Genomic DNA, 22,079 nt, shown 5'->3' with positions numbered 1-22,079 from the left:
TTTCTGTGTTAATTAGAAAATATGTATTCTTTTTTCAAAGTTATAAACAACTTAACATATGATGACAAATACTTTATGAAGACGGCTTTCTTTTTTTTCCTTGATTAAAACGTTTTGAACAGCTTCACAAGAAAAACTTACGTACACTGTCGAATTTTTTTCACTTCAACCGTGTAACTTTATGTAATGACGTCAATGTTCGTTACATGGACAAAAATGTGAACCCGTTTTGTAAACACGACGTCATTTAATCACCAACGACGTCACGATCAACTCTGCACGGGGCACGCGACGTAGCCGAGCTCGAGAAGGAGGGAGGAGACGAGGAAGAGGAGGTAGAGGAGGAAGAGACCGACTCCCAGCTTGGCGGTCATCTTCCAGGAGTTGCACGCGATGGAGGTGACCACCATGAACAGCATTATTGCCAGGAGGAGCACGCTGCAGAACAACCCGTTTGATTCCACCTAGATTAAAGTTGTTAAAGAAATGTGTGTCATAAATTTTTCTGATTATATGAAAGTTTTTTCATGCTGTTAGTTAGGTTTATGTTATGTAATAATTTCGACTCCACCTCATAGGAATAAAAAAGTATTTAATTGTTATAAATTTTTCGTTGTCAAGTACTAGTTTTTGATTATCATTAATAAAAAGAGAATCTTGAATTTTTAGGTCTAGTTAGGTGATGTTAGTTAACTTTAAGTACTTAAAGTATTTTAATATTTCAGAAAAACCCGTTTGATTCATTCTGATTTGTTATTTGCTATATTGTTATTAAAGAAATGTGTGTCATAACTCTCTGAATACATGTTGGTTTGTTTATGCTGTTAGTTAGCTTTGTTTAAATATTATAATCTGTTTTGTTAAATTTAGTGAGGACTTTTTGAAATATGAAAGGTTGTGCTCTGTTGTAAACTAAAAAATAAAGATTAAACATAATGTACTAGATTGATATTAGTCTACCTTAATTTCTACCTATTTTGAAAAATGTATGCATCATTAAACTTCTTTATTGTATGTTAGTTTGCTCATCTGGTCAGTCAGAGCCGTTTACGTGTATTTTTGTTTTGAAACTGCTTTTATTAAAACTAACTACATTTGCTAATGAAATTAACCTAATTTTAGGAATAAGAATTGATTTTTTATCAAGTTCCGAGTATTTCTAAGTTGTATAGAAAACTGTAGTTAAATAGTATAGGCAAGTGGTTTTAGTCAAGTACACCACATTTTACTGTATAAAAAGTATATTTATATAACTTAAAACAAAAGTAAATGCACTTTACTCATTAACATTACATTTAACTTAAACTTATAAAAACTATTTTGCTAACCTTAACTGTGTCTCCAAGTCTTATCAAAGTAGCCATTGCCCATGGCAGTGGTAATCTGTTTTAATAAAATACATCAGTAAAAAACTAAAAGTTAATCAAAATATTGTTTCTTGATTTTAGCCTTTTTATCATAATTTATCAGTTTTAATACACACTTTGTATAAAGTACACTTTAAAAATACAGTTTACTAAAACTTTCTTTGATTTAAATTTTTATCCATCAAGTGAAAATTTACTTTTATTTCAAACATTATCGTCTTATAAAATAAATTAATAGTTAAAAATGTTTTTCAGCATTTACTAAATATGTAGCACAAAAACAAAGCAGAGTTTCCTTAACTCATTTTAACTTTTATGAAATTTGCAAAATTGTAAAATATAATCGCCTTCGTTTATTATTTTTTTTATTTTTATAGTTAATTACCCATATACTTTTAGTTTCCGTTTTCTTTATGCTCGTTGCCTTTAGATAGCCAAAACAGCTAACAAGGAGAAAAATTATGAAAAAGCTACTGTTATCAGTTTACTTTCTAATTAAATTAATATTAAATCAATTCTTTGAACTTTATTTATTTTTTATAAGTTCTTACCAAAGTGTCAAATTGTGAATTCCAAAAATTTAGCTTAAAAGTTTAAGTTTGAGATTTCTATCTGGTATAAGTTTGTTTAAATATACTTTTTTTTTCGTTTTTACTTCAAAAAGTTCGATTTGTTTCAATATTCAGATGATTTTGAATGACAGCCTAATGTACAATTTAAAGTCTAGACAGCAGGTAAAACTAATAATACTGTTCATTAATGTCATTTTGCATTGGCGTTAGTTGGACATTTTTAACACAAGATGAAGATTAATTAGCTTGGTGATGTTGACGTTTTCTAAATTAATTATGTTTTACAGTTACTTACAAGTAAATATTTTGCTTATGTAAAATATATGTAAGAATTTATGTAGCTTTATATAAACAGTCATTATATTATTTTGGTAGAAAAGAAAACTATATATCGAAGAAATATATAATATGTCAAAAATATAGATCTAATGAACTTCTTTTATCTTCCCATATCTTAGCATAACACTTTATCTTAAGTAAAAGTATTAACGGAAAACATTAAAAATTATATACTATAATATTTATATAGTATACCATAAAGAACGAAATATAACAAAAATACTCGTTTCAAAAACTTTCACAAAGAGATTATAATAAGCTAGAAGCAGTTGGAATTGCTACCATGAAAATAAATCAATAATTAAAGTGGAAAACAAAAATCCCCTTTTTAGCTGTTACTTGTTTAACTTAAGCTTAATCTCGTTACAAGATTAGTAGACAATTGTATTTGATTTAAACAGTAAGTATGCAGAAGCGGCGTTAAAATTATTGATTAATTTGCGTAACCGTTTAGAACAGTGCAACCGTTTTAAACTGTTTATTTACTTTTCTTTGTATAACTGTATGTTGACTTTGGTTGCATGTTCACCTTAAAACTTAGCATAGGAAGTTTGTATTTCATTTACAACGTGTATATATGTTTATCAAACTTTATGTAAGTTGTTACTTAATTTATTTCAATACATTTTTACTAGTAGTACTTTTATAAAACAATCTTATCAGTTCATAAAAAGAGCTTTTAAGACTAAACGCATCATTTTAACCTTGCTAACACGAATTAATGATATTATATTTGAGCCTATCGTAGTTTTGTTAAATACTTTAGTTTAATATAGTAAAGCTTAAGTAACTTTATAACTCTGTAAATAAACCTTCAAAAAGATTAGCTAAACGATTACAAACAATTAATCTAGTAATTTTTTTATTTTTTGAATTTTGTTGTAAACAGAGGTTAATTATTTTAATTCTCTGGGATTTGTTAAAAGTTATGAATCTTTTACGACTATAAAATTATTTTTCTTTATTTATAACTTTTGTTAGAATAATGTTTTAAGTTAATTATATACTATATTTGGTCGAACGAAGTTAAAAATAATTTTGATCGGTAAAGAATTTTAAATAAATTAAAAATATGTTTTTGACATAACTAGCAATTCTTAAAACTTTAAGTTTAAAAAAGTGATCTGATTTTAAACCTTTGTAAAACCGAGGTATTTGTTTAACTAAACCATATGCTTTTACAAATATTATTTTATAACTTCTTTTCATTTTTGAACTTAAAGTTTTAGGTTTACGTGTGTCTGTATTGTTGTGAGTTTACATAAAATTTAAGTTTTGCAGGGTCATTCTCACCCTACATTGACGTCAAATATGCAAATTGTATTACCAAACTATTTTTTACTACTTCACAGATAATGGTTCACACTTTAACCCTCTAAACGATTTGACGTCATAAAAGCCCTCATAACTACGAAAACAAACAAAACCGTGTGTTCTATTCATACGTCATTGTCACTTTACAGTGACGTCAAATATGTACATAAACGCAACAAATCTTTCTTTATCATCATTTCTGATTTTGACGTAACACTAATGAAATATTTACGTTAAATATGTTGTTGTTCACCGAACTAGATGTTAAATAGACTTACGACGTACAAGGACGGCGTATTAATCAACATAATTTTTCCTTTTATGACGTCACACTAACCCGATGGTGACGTCGAATATGTTGCTGCCCACCGAGCTGCTGACGGCCATGTCGCCTCTTCCCTTCCTGGCGACGATGACGGAAGTGATGAGGTCCGGCACGGAAGTTCCCGCCGCCAGAAAGGTCAGACCCATCACGGTTTCCGACATGCCGGTTGTTTCTACCACCTGTTTGAAAAAATATACAGGTTTCATTGAAGAAGCTACCAGTGGACAAAAAATAACTTTATTTAAAGTGATTTCCTGTGAAGAAAAAAGTTGTTTAAATGTTTTGTAGAAGTGGTGTATTTGTTGCGCTGAAACGTGAGTATTATAAAATACAAAATAAAATATAATCATTGTGACTGCTTACATATAAAATATACACACAAGAAGTTGCTATTGACAAAAAATGTTTTTATACCTTGTTTTTAGACAAGTTTTTTTTTGTAATTCGTGTACATTTAACGGTGAATTAAAAAAACACTCTAAAAAATTTTAAAATTAACCTTGAAATATAAAACAATTAAGTTTAACCTGATGAGCCCACCAGACCATTAAGTAAGTGAAAAATCCAATCCAAAGTATGCTCATTGCAAAAGTTATCAAGAAATACTTTTCTCTGTTCTGTTAAAACAAGTTGATTCGTCTTAAAAGTGTCACAAACCTCAACAGTTATGTTATTACAGTTATTAGTAGAAGTAAATGTTTTTTAATATAATTAGCAAAGATAACAAAGGTTTTAGCTGTCGAAAAAGTATAATAATAAAGTAATAAAAGCTTTATCATTGTAGTTAACATAAACTGAAAAGAAATGAATAAAGCGAAAACAGACTGAAGACTTATACTTAAAAGTACGGAATAACTTTCAGAAGAAAGCTACGTAAATCAAAAGTCAAGATACATATCTCTCCTGATACGCGGTCAGGTACAACTCAGATGCGCGTGAGCCCCGTTGACAATATGGCCGAACAACAAACTGGTGAATTATTCATAGGCGAGGGGAGTCCCCTGACAAATTGGCTACGTGAGCCTGACACAAGCTGTCTCGTTGTTTTGACGTAAAAACAATTTCAGCGTAGAAACGAATATCTGCATTTTTGCGTGAAAACCTGTGTTTTGTGTTTTTGACAGATGCACTTGGGAATTTGCATGTCAAGTTTGTGTAATGAAAAAAATCAAGGTTTTCATTAACTTGAATGTTTTCTATGTCAGCTGTGGGTGGATTGTGTTTTTATTTTAAATTTCATACTTGAACAAAACTTTAGATAGTTTTTTAAACATTTTGCATTTAATTAGTTTTATCAACTTGCATTAAAAATTATTTTTCTTCCTTAAGCTTCTGAAAATAATTTAAAAACTAACAAACTAAATAACTTCCTTTTAAATACCTTGAAAAAACTTAAAAGGTTCAAAACGTTTTAAAGTATATAATCATCTTTAAATCAAAATGCGTTACTTATGTGAGCTATAACTACTAATTTTTGGCCTTTTACAAAATTTTTAAGGAAAAATAAGCTTTGACTGCGTTGGACAGTAACAAAAAACATGTTGAAGTGTTTTATTTATACTTTGAACGTATTTAGTGGTTAGCTTAAACTTTTGTTCTATTTGAGAAAAAAAAACTTTATCTGATGATTTTAATTACCTTTAAAACTTCAAAAAGTAAACTCTACATGTAAGTAGTATCAATGAACTGAGTAAAAAAAAATACGAACTTAAAAGCTTTTTATCTCTATATTACATTCTTAACACTAAAGAGATGAGATAAAATCATTTTAAGCAACTAAAATGAAAAATTCGGAGGTAAAAGTGTTACTGTTGATAAATTTAATGCATTTGTATTTTAAAAAGTAAAACTTATCTTGGAAGAATTTTTGTTTTCACAAAAAAGTTTTAATTAGACTTTATCTCATTTTAATGCAAGTTTTAAGCTAAATGAAGAAAAATATTTTAAAATAGAACTTCGAAGGAAAAAAAAATTCGATGTCTATAAAAGCTTTATAACTGTAGTTCACTTCCATTTAAATTAGACAAATTACCTTAACTTTTGACATTAAACTTTTTGATAATTTCAAAGATATTTAAAAGTATTTATAAAGTCCGATTTGACAATTCGACAAAAAGTAAAACTCACGGGTTTCCTCACATCCGGGAGAGTGAGGCTCAGTGGCAGCGTTATCGGCAATATGAACAAGTACAAGCACCTCTTCTTGTTGGACTGCGGCCAGGACATGTCGAACGGAACCGACTCCTCCTCCTCTGACGAGTCGCTAGCCATCTGATTGGTTGATTAATATTATTTTGATAAAGTGATTGGGTAATCGTGTTTTTTTAGTAGGTTGAAAAAATTAGATTGAACTAGCCATCTGACTTTTTGATAGTCACTGGATTTTAATACGTTGAAATCAGAATAAATGTTTATAATTTTTGCTAGCTTCATAAATTAATTGGAGATACTAAGTTTTACTTGTGAATACTTACATATAAATTGTTTTTAAAAACAACTAAGTTTTATAAAAAGTTTTTGTTGGTCAATTTAAAAAGAAAAAAAAATCTGTAATTATATGTATAGTATTTTGTTACCCTTAGAATAGCAATAAAAGTATAATTGACTAACGATTTAACTCAAATAATGTAAATATATAAAACATATAAACAAAATAAACAGACAATAAGCATTGCAAAAAAAAATAACACTTAAAAATACTAACTCTGGACTCCAGTTCGATATCAACGCTGAGCCGGTGGTCTAAAAAAATGATGACTTTGAGACTTTTAATAACTGTTTAAAAATATCAGGAAAATTTTTAAACAAACTTAATGTAACACAAGTTTTTTTATAATGTTAAACGTTGTAAGACTTTTTTATAAGATGTTTAAGTCAAGTATAACGTTTAAGTGTAGTTGTGTTTTAAAAGTTACCTTTGCCGTTTGCAATGCCGTTTTGATGTTTTATGTCTGGTTTCGTGTGACCGTTCTGTATAAAAGATACCGTGGTTAATATATTATTAATACTTGAGAATACAATTTCGAAAATTTGTATCAATAAAGAAAGTAATTCAATTTTTAAAGTTTTACAAAAGTATTGTTTGAAGAATAAGTTAATTAATATAACAATAGTTTAAGCATGTTTTAAAATATTTGTTATTAAGAAAAAAAATTGTAAAAAGTTTTTAACCTCCACTATATTTTTGTCAACTATTAGAAAAAAAAAAGTTAACAAAATAGTTTTTAACTTTACGAGGTTTAAAAAAAAATACCTTTAACAAACATAGTATTAATTATTAAAATAGAATAAACAAAACAATTGTTCTAAAGCACGTCAACAGACTGTTGAAAACTTTTAATGTTGTAAAACTGTTTAAAGTCAAAACAGCTGTAGACCTAGCATTGCAGACAAAACTGAATAAAAATTGCAGCATGATTTCAAGTTGAATTTGAAGTTTTTCAGATGCATGTTATTTCAATAAGATTCAAAAGCAAAAAAGAAATTAAAGCTTCGTAAAGTTTCAATTATAACTTTGTGTTGAAAATTAATTATCTATTCTTTCGTGAAATGTTTTGTATTTTCTTCCAACTATAAATCTAAATTCACTTTGTTTATAACAACAACACATAACTTCTTCGAAACAGACTTAAGTAAAATCCAACCCCCCGTTTTATCGATTCTCCAAATGCAACTCCACTTTAATGCAATTAGAGCGTAATCCGTTCTATGTTTAGAATTACACACAGTGCGCGGCAGACTTTCAAACTTTCCCGGCGCAAAGCTTAAAGTTTTAACGTCGACCAACATGCACGAAAACACCGCGACAAAACCTCAAAAGACGTTAAACTGCTACTTAAAGCGCTCGCATTAGACATTTTTAGAATCAATTAACATGTGAATTAAAGGTCTTTTAAACCGTAGGGTCGTCTTTGCAAAGTTTGAATAATCTGCTGTGGAAAAGGATGTATCGCGGATAAAATCAATACAAAGAGAAAGCAGTTTGCGCGATGGAAAGCAAATGTTTAGAGTTTTTCAGCGAAGCTCGGCCCCGGTTGATCCGATGGTTTTGCGTCATTCACGAAGCCAATAAATAAAAAAAATTCTAGGAGTCAACAGCGAATACATTTCAAAAGTTTGTGCGTTTGCTTCTTTTGCGGGGGATTTCGTTTGTTTGCTTTTATGCTGCACAAATGACATTTGTTTGGTTTTTTGTAAGTAAAGTTTACAAAGTTGCAGTTGTAAAATTGTTTTTGTACCGTTGAAACTTTTACGTTTACTACCGTTTAAACTAGAAAAAAAAATGTCAAAAGTACAAAATAAAGTTAGTTGCATATATTAAACAAAAATATTGGTATTAATTAACTTAGAAAAGTGAATAGTTTTAAAAATAACTAACTTCATGTCTATCCTGTAGAGTCAATGTAGTGTGGTTTAAAGTTTGTTGATTGGCTGACACCTCTGCATCTGTTTTGTTTCATTTAGTTGTTTAAGTTGGTTCGTTTTGGTCTTTTTAATATAATTTTTTAACTTAATTGATTGTGAAAAGTTTCGTTAACAATTTTTTTTACAAACCGAATAAGTTGTTTCTAATATTTTGATGATAAGTATATTTATAATTATTTTATTGTATTTATTGTTTTTTAAACTATAAAATGTTGCTCTTTTACTATTCTTTAAGTATCATAAATTTTATATTTTGTAAGAAACTGCGCAAGCACTGAACAACTTTGTCAAACTGTAGCATTTCAAAACTTTTTTTTTCAATATTAGTTTACACATAGCAGAATAAATTATTTATTGTTTTTATTTTTATTTTCTGTACATTTTACTTCTTTAGTCTGCAGTAACTAAGTTTTATATTTTAAACTTAGTTACTGCATTACATAAGTCATTTTACTGCTATACTGTTTATATGTATTATAATTTTAAATAAAGTAGAGTATTTAGCTTAAAAAAAAATGCTGATTATTGTTCCCACTAAAAAAAATTAAAAACTTAGTGCTTAACCAAGCGAGTACAAATTTTTAAAATTGAGTTCACACTGAATTGTTAGTTTTTGAAGACAAAGTGTTACAAAGTAAAGGCAATAACTTATTTAAACTTCTTTTTAAAATAATTTGATAATTATATAAAAAATATGTAAATTTCTATTTATAAAACAATCAAATTGGTTCTGTGTATCAACTTGCTGTTTGCCTAGAGTTTATCTTACAATTTTTTTGATAAAAGTTATAAGTTTTACATTATAAACTTTCAATTCTTTTTAATCATTTTTATTTCAAAAAAAAGTTGTTTAAATGTCATAGAACAAGTTTAAAGGATAATTAATACCACCTATAAACAATTTAAAATTTGTCTTTGTTAACGTGTATAATCATTTTTTCACATGCTAAAAGCATTACTCATGCGTATGTTTATAGTTTTAAATTGATAAAAATGTTTTTATTGAATTGTTATTTTTAAACATCGTAAATAAATTCTTTACATACGCAAGTTTGCAAAAATAAACGTTTGAAACAAATTAATGTTGAAATATCAGCACGTGAACATCTTAGGAAATGCAAAAAGTAACGTAATTTTCTGACGCCCATTTGTAGCATTTTTTATTATTTACCATCAGAATGTACGTACATCTTAGATTAGTTTTTTTATACTGACAATAAACTTCATTTTTTGTTGTACATTTTATAAAAATGTTTTAAACTTTATTTTGTTTTGTAAAATTAAACAATACAAGCAACTTAACTTTTTAGTCAAAACTGTCAATGTATGTTTAAACCAGCTAAGTTTACTTGATTATTAAATAATCTTGCTGTTACTACTAAAATAACATTTTCTGAAAACAAAGCTATTATATACATCAGCATTTAAACAGACAATTTATATGAAAATAGATTTCAGCGTTCACAATTTTTATTTTTTGTAAAAATAAATAAATATTCATTGAAGCTTACGAAGATTAATTTTTTTTTTTTTGCTGTTACAATTTTTTGGTTAAACAAATTAAACAAACCTTGGTCTATGCATACGACTGCTGTGACTTTTTTTTGTTCTTGAATTCTTAAAGCATTGTCGTTTCCACTGCAAATAGAAAAAAGTAAAAGTTGGTAGTCTAATTTTGATTTAAACTTAACTTAAAAAATTTTATTGAATCTGAATAGCTAGCTCTTACCTAATTTCTAAATTTTTGGAATGAGCTCTATGTATATACATCATTTAAAAACTTCAAGGTTTTTGTTACTAATCTTTAATTACAAACACATTTCAGTAAAACAAACTTGTACTAATGCTATAAGTTTGTAGTTTGTTTCTTATAAAAGAAATAATTGCAATCGAAAAATAATTTTTGCCTAATAAGTTTTAGTACTTTATCTGTGTTTTGTATACATATAAAATATATCATATAAAACAAAAAATTGTACCGTAAAAATATCTTATTTTACTGAAAAACTGTAGTACTTTGTTTGTATTTTAACTTTTAAGTATACTATTTAAGTTAACAATTGTAATAATACTAACTGTAAGTCATTCCTGAAAGAGTTGTTCGTTTCACTAGTTTCGTTTGAAAGTTTTCCATTTGTGTTCGAGTACAACTTTGCTACTTGCTTGCCATTGGCATCTGTTTGTTTGACAACATTTACCAAATAGTTGAAAAACGAAAATTATGCAAATTTTTATTAGGTTCATTTAGCTGTCATTTCGTACAAACTGCTATGTGAAAAATACGTAGCTCTGTTCATTAAGTTCATCTATACTTCAACATTAAACTAACTCAATAGTTCATTAACATCTCTTTTAAAAATTTTTCTTCGTAGCCTAATTTTCTTATTACTTTATGTATACACTGGTTACATGACAGTTCATTTTCGGACAACTGAAATTCCGACAATTAAAATTCTTAAAAAATATTTAAAAATCTATATTTCAATACATAATATAAATATGAAAACAATTAAAAATACATATGTATATCTTATTAATATCTACAAGCTATTTTTTTCTTTTTTGTAAAGTCTTGAATATAATTTAAGATATTTTAAATCTACTAAAAATAACTATGTTTTTAACTTTATCTAAGCAATATCTCAAAAAATACTTAATGTTTTGCAAAAAGAAAAAAATGGCTTACAGTTATTAATAGCACCTACATATGTATTTTTTACATTAGACAAATATACATTACTTTTTTAGTAGTGGCCCTTTCAATTTTTTTTATGAATTTGAATTGTCATGCACCCGTATACAATAATGTGTAAAAAAGCATGATTTTTGTTCGTTTTATTTAAAGAGCCTTTAAAGTTACAACATTATTTTTATCAAGTTATTTTTACCTTCAGTCATGGGATCCAGTGTGTGCATGATCAGATGAATCATTCCCATGCTGAACGAATTTTTATTTTTCTTCTTCTCTTTATCCTGGTTGTTCAGAGTTTTCACAACCGCCTGCACGCTTTTTGAAACTTCAGTGTCCTATGTGATAAAAGTGGTTAGAACTACTAATTAAAAATAAACACAAAACAAGTAAACGTTAAAGACCTAACAATTTGAAATAAAATGTTATAGACTACTTTATGATGTATCAGATCAAGTTCAAACAAGTAATAATTAGTAGCAGATAAAAACATTATAATGCAATCATTTTAATGCTTTATGATGTAGAATTGGCTAATTTTCGAATTTTTTTTAATGGGAAAAATGATTAAAATTATATACAACAAACAAAGTTTTAAAACTTTTCAGTCAATAACAATTTAGATTCCATTTGAACAAGACTTATACAAGCACTGATGAGGTCTTTGACAGAAACTTAGTTTACTAATTAAAGTCTTGTTCTAATTATAAACAGTATTAATCTCCTTTAGAAGTAGAGATTTTTTCATATTATTTTAGATAAATCAAATAATCTATTTAACGTATAATACAATTTAAGTTCAATACAATTGAGCAATCTTAATAACAAACTTACTTTCATAGGCGATATTTTTCCGTTCGTGACAACATTGTTGTTATTTGAAGACTTGTTGAGCATACCTTTAACTTTTGCTTCAATTTTCTTGTTGTTCGCCATGATTATGACGTATAACACGTACAAACTTATCAGTATAAGGGATTCACACAGCTGTTAAAGAGTGTTTTAGTTTGTTATAACAAAAGAATAAATACAAAATGTAGTTAGTAGGCTACTGAATCATTAAAATATTTAGCTAAGTTACCTAATAGGTAAACACTTTTTTTTTAATTTGTATTATAATTTTTTGGTGTTTGAGTTTCCTTTTACATGACTACTTAGATTTTCAATAAAACGCTATTAATTTTTGATCTATTTAAAAATGGGTCATTTGTACACTTAACTCATGTACATTCAGTAGTCAGCGTATTACTTAATTTAGATAACATAACTATTGTTTAAATTATTTCAACAGTATTAACTTTTGTTCAGTTTATGAAATTAAACCACAGTCTATTTATAAATAAAGTTTTAATCGTTTTGTAAACAAAATCTTAGAATACTAGAGTTTATATTACTCTCCTTAGCAATAAATTGAAATATGTGTATGTTGTTTTTAAAGACAGGTGTTTTACAAAAATTTTGAACGCAAAAAAGTTTTTATTTACATTTTTATGTTCGTTTTAGCATTAGATTTAGTCTAAATATAGCTTTCAAATGAAACTATATCATCCAAACCATTTTAAATACTCAAGGGTAGCTGTTAAACTTTTTTATTTAACTCAAATACATTTTAAAAACGGAATATACAAAATTAAGTGTTAATATCTTAGAATTATAATCTTAATTTGTCGTTTTAACAAAACTAAAAAAGTGTAACATTGATTTTAAAACCTTAACACAAAGTTGTTCTGCTGAGGAGAAAAAAGTTTTGAAACTTTTTATAGCTAGCTCGCAAATCGATATGTTGGCCGAATGTGCAAAAACAAATAAAAAAGTCGTTTCATAATGCCTACGTGCACGGCTCCAAAATAAAATGTCACACGAGAAAACAATAAAGAAAAACATTTTCCACTTCAATCTAAACTGAATTTTCTCACCTATACTCGAAAATAGAACAGCATGATTTGTGTTTTTGTAACAGTGAACGTACAGTTTTAAGTAAAAGTATTATTAAGTTAGTATAACAAACTTTTATATCAAAAATGTAGGGTTTTAATAAAATTAATAGAAAATTTTATATGATAACTAAAAAGGTATTATCGTGTTTAATTAAAGCCGATTTATTTTAAGTTGATCTTTTATAATGCACAAAAACATTTGCCTAGGTAGTATTATTAAAGTTTTCGAAACATTAAAAATAAAAAGCTGCATTTTGATTAAAAACAAAAAGAAAACACTAATCAAAATCAAAAATTAAGTTGTTTAAAAATCTACTTAATTATTTTCGAACAGGTTTTATTAACAAGTATACTGTGAGTTTTACATAAGTAAATTAGACAACCATTGAGTTTTTGTTTTATGAAACCAACTTATAAACTTAAGCTGACATCCGATGCAAACTCAATTAATTTCTGTTTTCAATAAAAACTCTCCTTTTGATTGATTTACTCGACAAATTGACTTTGCAACTCTCAAATGACCGGCGCAAAGCACTTTGCAAAAGCTTCAGCATTCTCAAAGGTGACATTGTACGAGGGAAAAGAAAACAATTATTTTCATGAACCTCTTTCTAAAGATCGCATGAATTTTTAAAAATAATTAGTAGCCCGCCTGCCAAAATGAAGTAAACTCATTTTTGTTTTTAAGCAGCCAGGAATGCAAAACCAAGCTTTTTAGAACTACTAATAATATATTAAAGAAATTTTTGTCATTTTTTTTCTGATCTAATTTTTTTTGCACTACGAAAAAGAACTAATTGGTTTTGAAGGATTTAAAACAAGTTATTTTATAATGGTTGTGCATCAGTATTTGAAATTTGCTTAATTTTGTTTCCCTACAGTTTAACAAACAAGCTTTAAAGATTAAAAAAAAACGATTAAAATGTAAATGATTTATGTAAAAATGCAATCAGAGGAAAAAAATCAAAACAACAAAATAAAAAATTAAATCGTTAAATTTTTACCACTAAGCCGATTAACTACATTACTGAACAAATTGAGCTGAACAAGACTTTTGTTTTAGGGAGGTTTAAATTCGCTATAAGTTGGCAAAAAGTAGATATAATCTCTTTGTATTTTTTTGGCGGATACATTTTAGATTATCCGGCAGATTTTTATAGCTGTTTTTGCAATACAAGAATAAAAAGTTCGCATTTTATTTCCATATGTATAGATTATTGCAACTTTACCGAACATCTCGTATAAATAATATTAAATTTCTCAAAACTTAAACCACCGCAAAGAAACTTGGCTGATGTTATAAATTTTATTACACTTTTTGCAATCATTAAATTCTATTTTTTGGCGCCAAAATTACTCTGAGACAGCGTTTTGTTTCAAATAAACATATTGCTTGCTTTCTTTTATTAAACACGATCATTATATAAAATAATATTTTTGTAACTTTCGAGCTTCAGTTTAGAAATATATTGTTGATTTTATTTCGTTATACAAAAGGATAATTTTAATATCACGACGGTTAAGTGTATTTGCGTCTTATTACAAAAACTGCAAACTTATCAGAGTAAACTTTTGCCCTGCCACCTTGCAAATGCCAAAAGCCGAAAGCGCCACAAAAGTCAATTGCGCAACGTGCCACTGGCTAGCTGAGGGTCAATTAGCTTATTTTCAATCACGTCAGGCCGCTCTGCTATCTCGCTGTGACGTCACGAGCACTGGAACGCGCTGCTGTTTCTTTATGACGTCACATTGCGAGTCGTGAATAATTGAGGGAGGAGAGATTTTAAATGGGAAGATAAGCGCGGAAAATGTTAGAATTTTTTCGGTAAAACAGAAGGCGGTTGATTTAATTATCTTTGTTTCCGAGAAATGTTTGTTGCGAAAACGCTGATTTGCATGTTGTGACGTGTTGTTCAGAGAAAAAGCGCGGTCGTGACGAAATTTTAAGTTTAAAATTTTTAGTTAAAAGTAACTATTTTGGCTGTTACACAACTTATAAGTCTTGTTTTTGTTTTAGACATTTTATATATTATTTAAATAGCTACGTAAATTAAATATCTTATTATAAAATGTATGTTTTGAAAATTAAACCGTGTTACATGTTTAAACTTTCTTCTTCCACAAATTCCAACATAATCTTAGAGACACATTTGAATTGTATCTAATCAATAAGTTAAAAGTAGTAATTTACAGTTAATCTATGTTTAGATAAATGTAGTAACACAGTTTATATCATCAAACTAGAAATAGGCAAATTACCATCAAAAGTTTACAAATCTAAACTTTTGAGCATTGTTTGACTTAGGCTGTTTTTTTAACAATTTAAACAAACTAACGGTGACTTGGTAGTCGGTGAAGGTTATTATCAATGCGGTTAGGCATATCAGGTAGAAGACGCAGTCCCTGAAGAGCGGCCACCACGTTAGTTCTAGCGGTTTTTTGCTTACCAGGGCGCACGCCCCGATGACGAACAGAATGTTGAACACCGCAGATCCCACTATCGTGCCTGGAAAATAAATATTTATTAGTTAATGTGTCGTTTAAAGTCGTTTTTAAATCTAGTTGTAGTGTATAGTTCTATTGTAATGTTCTAAGAATAACTTAAGATCCTATTACTGTGCCTGGAAATGAAGTTCAACTTAAATTAGTTGTGCTTTATATAGTATGCATGAACAGAATGTTGAACACCGCAGATCCGACTATCGTGCCTGGAAATGAAATTTAACTAAGTAAATTAGTTGTGTTTTTAAAGTTATGTATGAAAAAAATGTAGAGAATTGCACTGCCAACTATTGTAGATGCACAATACTTGTTTTTTGTTTTAAGTGTTTCAGTTCTTAGAAGTTTAGTTGTAATATACAGCACTAGTGTTAGTACTTAAAACTATTTGGTAAATCGACGCATATTAGTCTACTGTGGCACTGTACTGCCAACTATTGTGCCTGGAAATGTTGAGGTGTGATAAAAATTATATGGAGAACTAGTAGTTTTCTTTTTTAGTGTTTGCTGTTTTACTATATAAATTTGAGGTTGTTCCTGGAGTAAATGTTTATTAGTTAAAGTTGTTGGTTGGTTTGAATTTGAAAAAAACTTATTTAATTGCTTCGAATAACTCACCTTAGACCAGAGTATTGTGCCTGAAAGGTGTTGAGGTTAGGAAAAACTTATGTGAAGAAAATGTTTCTGTTTTCTAACACTAAGTTTCGTATATATATAATTACTAATTTGTTTTTTCACTAGTGGTTGTTTATTACTTTACATTATTCACTTGTATTTAAAATATTTATTAAACTTCTATTAAAGTCGTTAAAAGAGATTAAAATATTTTTTTTGTGATATAGCTTTGAAACCCTAGTTTTAATACAGTGATAGACAAAAGGGTTTTCACAGTTTTTGAACTTTGTTACACTTCCTTTTATCAAACTTTGATAAAAATTGTGGTCAGAGTTGTGAAAATGTAGAGTAAAGTTTGCAACATTCTTTTTATAAAGTATTGTTACAAAAAAGCATGAACTTTATGCACTGACTTATTTATTTTTGTGTAGTGTTTCTGTAAACCTGCCTTTAGTTCACAGCTCGATTTAGTTTTGTACATAAAGTGATTACATTAAGTCAGAAATATTATGCAATGGGTATTTGATAAAGTTATTATTATTGACTTTTTGTTTATTATTCTCAGCTAGATTTACAGTTTGTAAGTGTATTAAGCGTACTAAAATACATAAAAAACGTTTGTTTTTTCAAACAAACAATAACTCGTTATGTCTAGTAGAATATACTAAATAATGAAGTATAATATTTAATAACTCTTAGTTAAATATAAAAACTTAGTTTAACAAGTTCATAACAAACACATGGTAAGTACAAGCAAAAAACTTAAAATTCGAGCTATTACCTAGAACCTAGATATCAGCTTAGTTTAAAATTTTAAAAATAATACTGTGCTGGTATTACTTTTTCAAGCAGCATAATCCACTGTCAGTACTGAAATAATCTGGTTAGCATGACAAAGATTTATGCGGCTTATTACTTGGATTTCAAGAATTAACTCGCACGGTTCATTAGCAAATGACGTCATAGTGCCAGTTATCGATTTCAAAGCCACATTGCGTTATGCAACACGACTCTGCATACTTCATATAAAAAATTATGAAAGTTTTAGGTTTCTGGGTTAAACGGAATTGCAGTTTTTGTTTTTGAAGTTTTACCTTGTTTAATCCTCGGCCTGAATTTCTTTTTGAATGGATCATATACTTTTAAGACTACAATCTCAATAACGTTGTAAAACTTTATACGGTTAGAGATATACTAATTAAGACACTTGATACAAATATTATCAGATATAAAAATAGTTATCAACTAAATTAAATGTTTCAATGAACTAAGTTTGCTTTCAATACGGTTTTGTAAATTTTAATTCAAATCGTATTTAGTAAATTCAATATTTAGTATAGTATTGCTTATTATCAAAAACACAGTCCTTTATTAAGTAAGTAATAAAGATTCTTGATATTTAACTTTAAATTTCAAAGTTTTATGGCTAAAATTTTCATAATAAAAAATATCTAATTGTCCCAAAACAGCTTTGCTTAGTAATAAAAATATCTTTGTGTTTTGGTTTGTTTTTGTTAAAATTCAAATAACTACTCGTAAAAAGAGCCTAAGTGTTATTTGACTTAAAATTTGTCTACAAGTTTATATAATTAATAATTATGAGTTTTATTAGGCTTATATAAACAAATAAACCATGATAAACGATAATATATAAAATAAAGTAAGAGTCAATTGTTGTGTGAAAAATATTTTAGTCTTAAAATAGACTTGGATTTTATAACCAACATACTGTGTTAATTATTTTTGTACCACATTTCCCTCTAACACACCTACTTCGAATTCACTTTTTGCAAAATAACTACAACTACAATTGTAAATATACATAAGCTTTTTTTACTAACCTACACCAAAATCACTCTTAGCAAAAAAAAACTCCAATAGTTGATTTAGGTAAAAAATTACACAAAAGTGTTCTACTTACCCACACCAACGTCACTCTTGGCGAAGAAAACTCCGACAACTGAAGTAAACAATTCTGGAGCCGATCCTCCCGCCGCCATGAAAGTTGCGCCGGCGACATCAAGTGATATCTTCAGCCTGCTCGTAATCACCTGAATGAAATTAATTTGTAAAAATAACCAGTGTATATGTGTGTAAATATGTGTGGAATATATTAGGGGTGTATGATGGTAAATATTATCGGCGACATCAAGTGATATCTTCAGCCTGCTCGTAATCACCTAAACAAAACAGTTTGTAATGATAACCAATGTATATGTGCGTAAATATGTGTGGAATATGTTAGGGGTGTATGATAGTGTATATTATCGTTAAAATCTAGTGATCTCTTCAGTCTGCTTGTTATAACCTGATTAATTTTTTTTTATGGAGAACTTATAATACAATATATAATATATATGTGTGAATATAATGTCATAGTGTAAAATATCAAGTCATTCTAAAGCTTGCTTGTTATTACCTGACTAGAATATTTTTTAATATTAAATGCGTGTACAATATGTATGGGTACTGTGTATATAATATCATAACTCTATATCAATGGATATGTTTAGTCTGCTTGTTTTCAACTGAATAAAATCGGAGGAAGTTGCTAGTTTTACATGACATATAAGAAACATCATAGTTTAAAACTGTGTATGCTTTATACCATAGTGTATCTGGTTTTTTTTTCTGAAACTAGTTGTCATCTCATAAATGTCTTGTGTTATAAATTAATTTTATTATAAAGAATTTTCATTTGTTACAGTACACGATTTGTAAAAATAATAAGATTATAAAAAATGAAAAAAAAACCTGTTCCTAACTTCGAAGGTTAAGTTTATTAAATATATAGATTTTATTCTATATCTTGCTGAAAAGTTTTCTTTTTTGAATGTAATAAATGACATCGTTTACTTGTTATTCATTCTATTTTATTTTAATATTGGACTAACAATTGTAATTTACGACTCTACAAAGAGATTTTTATTATGTCTAAGTAATTAAAATGCTTTTCTTTAACTTGAATGCAAATCCAGCTAGTCATACCAACAAATTTTTCAAAAGTCTCTTAACTGTAATTTAAATGTTTCAAAACAACATTAATAAGTATAACAAAGAAAATCAAAAGTATTTCGGAACAAAAACCACTACTTAAAACAATTTTCCTCTAAAATTCAACACAACTCAAACACAAATTTTCAGCATAAGTAAGCTTTCCGAAAATAAAATTTTACTCCGACATTTGGGAAACAAAACTTTCATTGTTACTTGAACCGTTGAAATTAACAAAGTGTTTGCCAGAAAGTGCGAATCGTCTCTTTCGGCCGCGCTGGAAACTTTTCAAGTCGAAATGGGCCAAATGTTTAAAAATAAACAAATTTGATGAAAAAGTGAAAATTGGACGGCGGTGGAGAAAGTGGTTGCTTGAGAAGTAAAATTATTAGTTCGAATGACGTAGGAAGTTTTGTTCGTTTGCACACCAAATTATCTTTTAATGTTTAAATTTTACTTTTATCTGAAATACCATGCGAATGCGTGAGGTCGAAAAAGTTTTTTTTTGTTTTTTATGTTTATTTAATTTTGGGAAAGTTCAAAACAGCTTGTTAATGAACCAATGGTTATTTTTGGACACAATAAAAGAAGCTTCAACGTTTTGAATGAAACAGTTTTTATTTTACCTAGCGCAACATTCCTTCTTAAAATATAAACAAAAAGGTAAAGTTATAAAGTACAACAATTTAACATTGAATTCTAAATTCAAAAAAAATATTTTATATTTAATTTTTTCTAACTACATTTATTTGTATATTTTAGGTTTAAAACAAAAACAAACAAACGTAAAACATAGCGATTTTTTAAAGATGCTTTGGTATAGTAAAAAAAGTATACTCCAATAAGATTTGAAATAACAACAAAATCTACCTACGAAAAAAAAAGTGACTTATAAAGCTTTCTGAACAAACTCACCTCCAAAGCAGGAACGAAGAACTCGTCACATATGATAGCAAGAGCGATGAACATGTACAAAACTCCGATCATGTGAAGAATAACGGCACCTAAAAAAAAATATTCTTATTCGTATATATTAAGAACATTTTTATGTTTAAATATCAAATTTAAACTAAACATGCAACTTATTTATACTTAATATTGAAATATAATTATAAAATTCCTAACATGTGCAGAATAACGGCACCTGAAATTATATAAGTTATTCAATTTTTAGGTTATTTATATGTAAGTTTTTTTACGTACAGTAATGAAGTTTAAACACGAATGAAGTTTTTTCTTTTCACTTATAAAGGACTCGACACTCTTTAAAATTAAGTTTTAATCGAACTTAATACATGCTTCTAAAGTTTTAGTGCAAATTTTTTAGCATAACTAAGTTTTTGAAATTGGTCTTTTAGACGGAGTATTACACGACTTAACATAAAATAACTTTAGATGAAAATAACACTGTCAGCTTAATGAATATAAACTAATTTGGCCTGACCTATTTTAAAGTGAACCTAATTAACTTGTTAAAACTTCGTCTTTTATATGACGTAGCGTCTACTTTAAAAATAGAATGCCTGTCAGTTAGAAATTTAAGAAAAGAGGGAAACTTTTAGATAAGGCAAGAAGAGATTTAAACTTTTTTACAAATTGATTTTTTTAAAGTTTGCTTAAAACTACCTGCTTTATTTTGTGCATAGATGTATAACATAAGCTTATTTACCGTAAAATAAAATTCTATGAAATGCTGGTTTTTGTTTAAATTTTGTATTGTTTAATAGAGGAAACGTTTAATACTAATCTAACTACAGTTGAAACTAAAATTCAAAGGTTAATTCGGTAGTGATTTGTTTAATAATTATTATTTAAATTGTTTAAGAAGTTTTAAACTTTTAAGCTAATAAAAAACAGTAAATTAGCTAAAAACGCGAGTTAATTTCATAAACTAAAATGAAAAAATAGTTGTACAAAGTTTGTAAGATTGGAAAGTTGCAAGTAGCAACACAGAAACTGCTTGCCGACCCATACAAAAGGAACCGAAGATTAGAAATTGACAATCAAATTTCATACTGAAATACTTGCTTAATTTTAAAAGTTTTTTTTAGTAAATACACAAATAAATTGTATTTGTCCGCTAGAATATTGAAAATATATCAAAACAATGTCAGTAGCAACACCTGTGCATAGATTGCAGTAAATGTTTATGTCAGTCACACACATATAATTATGTATATATACATATATATAAGTGTGGTATTCTTCATGCATACCTGCATGTTACAAACGTACTTGCATCGTTCCACACAATCTGAATTATTAATGCCGCTTGAATTATTCAACGACACTTTTTAACTGCTTGTTAAAAACATAGCTCATTTTTCAACAATTTTTTTTTGTTTATCATTAGCGCCAGTACAATTGATCAATTTTTTTTAAATATAAACAATAAAGAACAATTTGCCATATTATCTAAACTATTGAAAATTTTGTATCATTGTGTTTTATATAATGAAATTATCTACAAAGCTTTTCAATCATTTTAATATATGACTCAAAGATAAATAACTGATATTTTTTCCATTTTTTTTGTACTTGTTAGCCAACAGTTTCTAACATAACTAGATAAACACTTTAGATTCAAACTGACCATTCTTTCTCGCTTCAAGGTCAAAAATATCGTGTGGGTAAACCCCGCCCTCAGTGGTGGTTTTGTTAAAAGAAGTTGCAACAGTTACGGTGGACATATTGCTTACAACTTCTGTCATTTCGGTGTTGTTCTGCATTTTGAAAAACTTTGATGACGTAATTAATGTACTAGGCTGTGTTCCGTTTACTTGAGAATCGTATAAGCTTCAATTTCTCTACCATATTAGTAAAAATTAACGAAATATGTGTTTCTGTAAAAAAAAGGTAGGTTAGCTGAAAGCAATCTAATTTTATAGTGTTAAAAAATAGTTTTAAGTTTGATTTAAGTTAGATAAAGTTAAAATAAAGTAGTTAGTTTTACACTAAAATAAGCGTGATATGTATCTAAAATTAATTACTAAAGTTATTATT

At 27.8% G+C, this 22,079-nt stretch overlaps 1 protein-coding gene across 1 annotated transcript; it reads right to left on the bottom strand.

Annotated features, from left to right (window-relative positions):
- Positions 1–269: 269 nt before the first annotated feature.
- On the bottom strand, positions 270–21,805 carry LOC145834442 (sodium/potassium/calcium exchanger 2-like). The gene is made up of 16 exons (XM_082941876.1): positions 21,670–21,805; positions 19,992–20,080; positions 18,004–18,133; positions 15,305–15,474; positions 11,866–12,018; positions 11,231–11,369; positions 10,419–10,518; positions 9,913–9,980; positions 8,296–8,363; positions 6,833–6,887; positions 6,622–6,659; positions 6,045–6,188; positions 4,445–4,534; positions 3,930–4,096; positions 1,329–1,383; positions 270–464 (listed from the first exon to the last, which is right to left on the bottom strand). Exons 1-16 carry the CDS (start codon positions 21,803–21,805, stop codon positions 270–272), a joined length of 1,797 nt encoding a protein of 598 aa, XP_082798002.1.
- Positions 21,806–22,079: the final 274 nt, after the last annotated feature.

The sequence above is a fragment of the Thalia democratica genome, chromosome 1, assembly GCF_965202585.1.
Source record: "Thalia democratica chromosome 1, ktThaDemo2.hap1.1, whole genome shotgun sequence".
NCBI classification, from domain to species: Eukaryota; Metazoa; Chordata; class Thaliacea; order Salpida; family Salpidae; genus Thalia; species Thalia democratica.
Note: the sequence above shows the minus strand (reverse complement) of the source record. Positions and strands in the feature narration are given on the sequence as shown.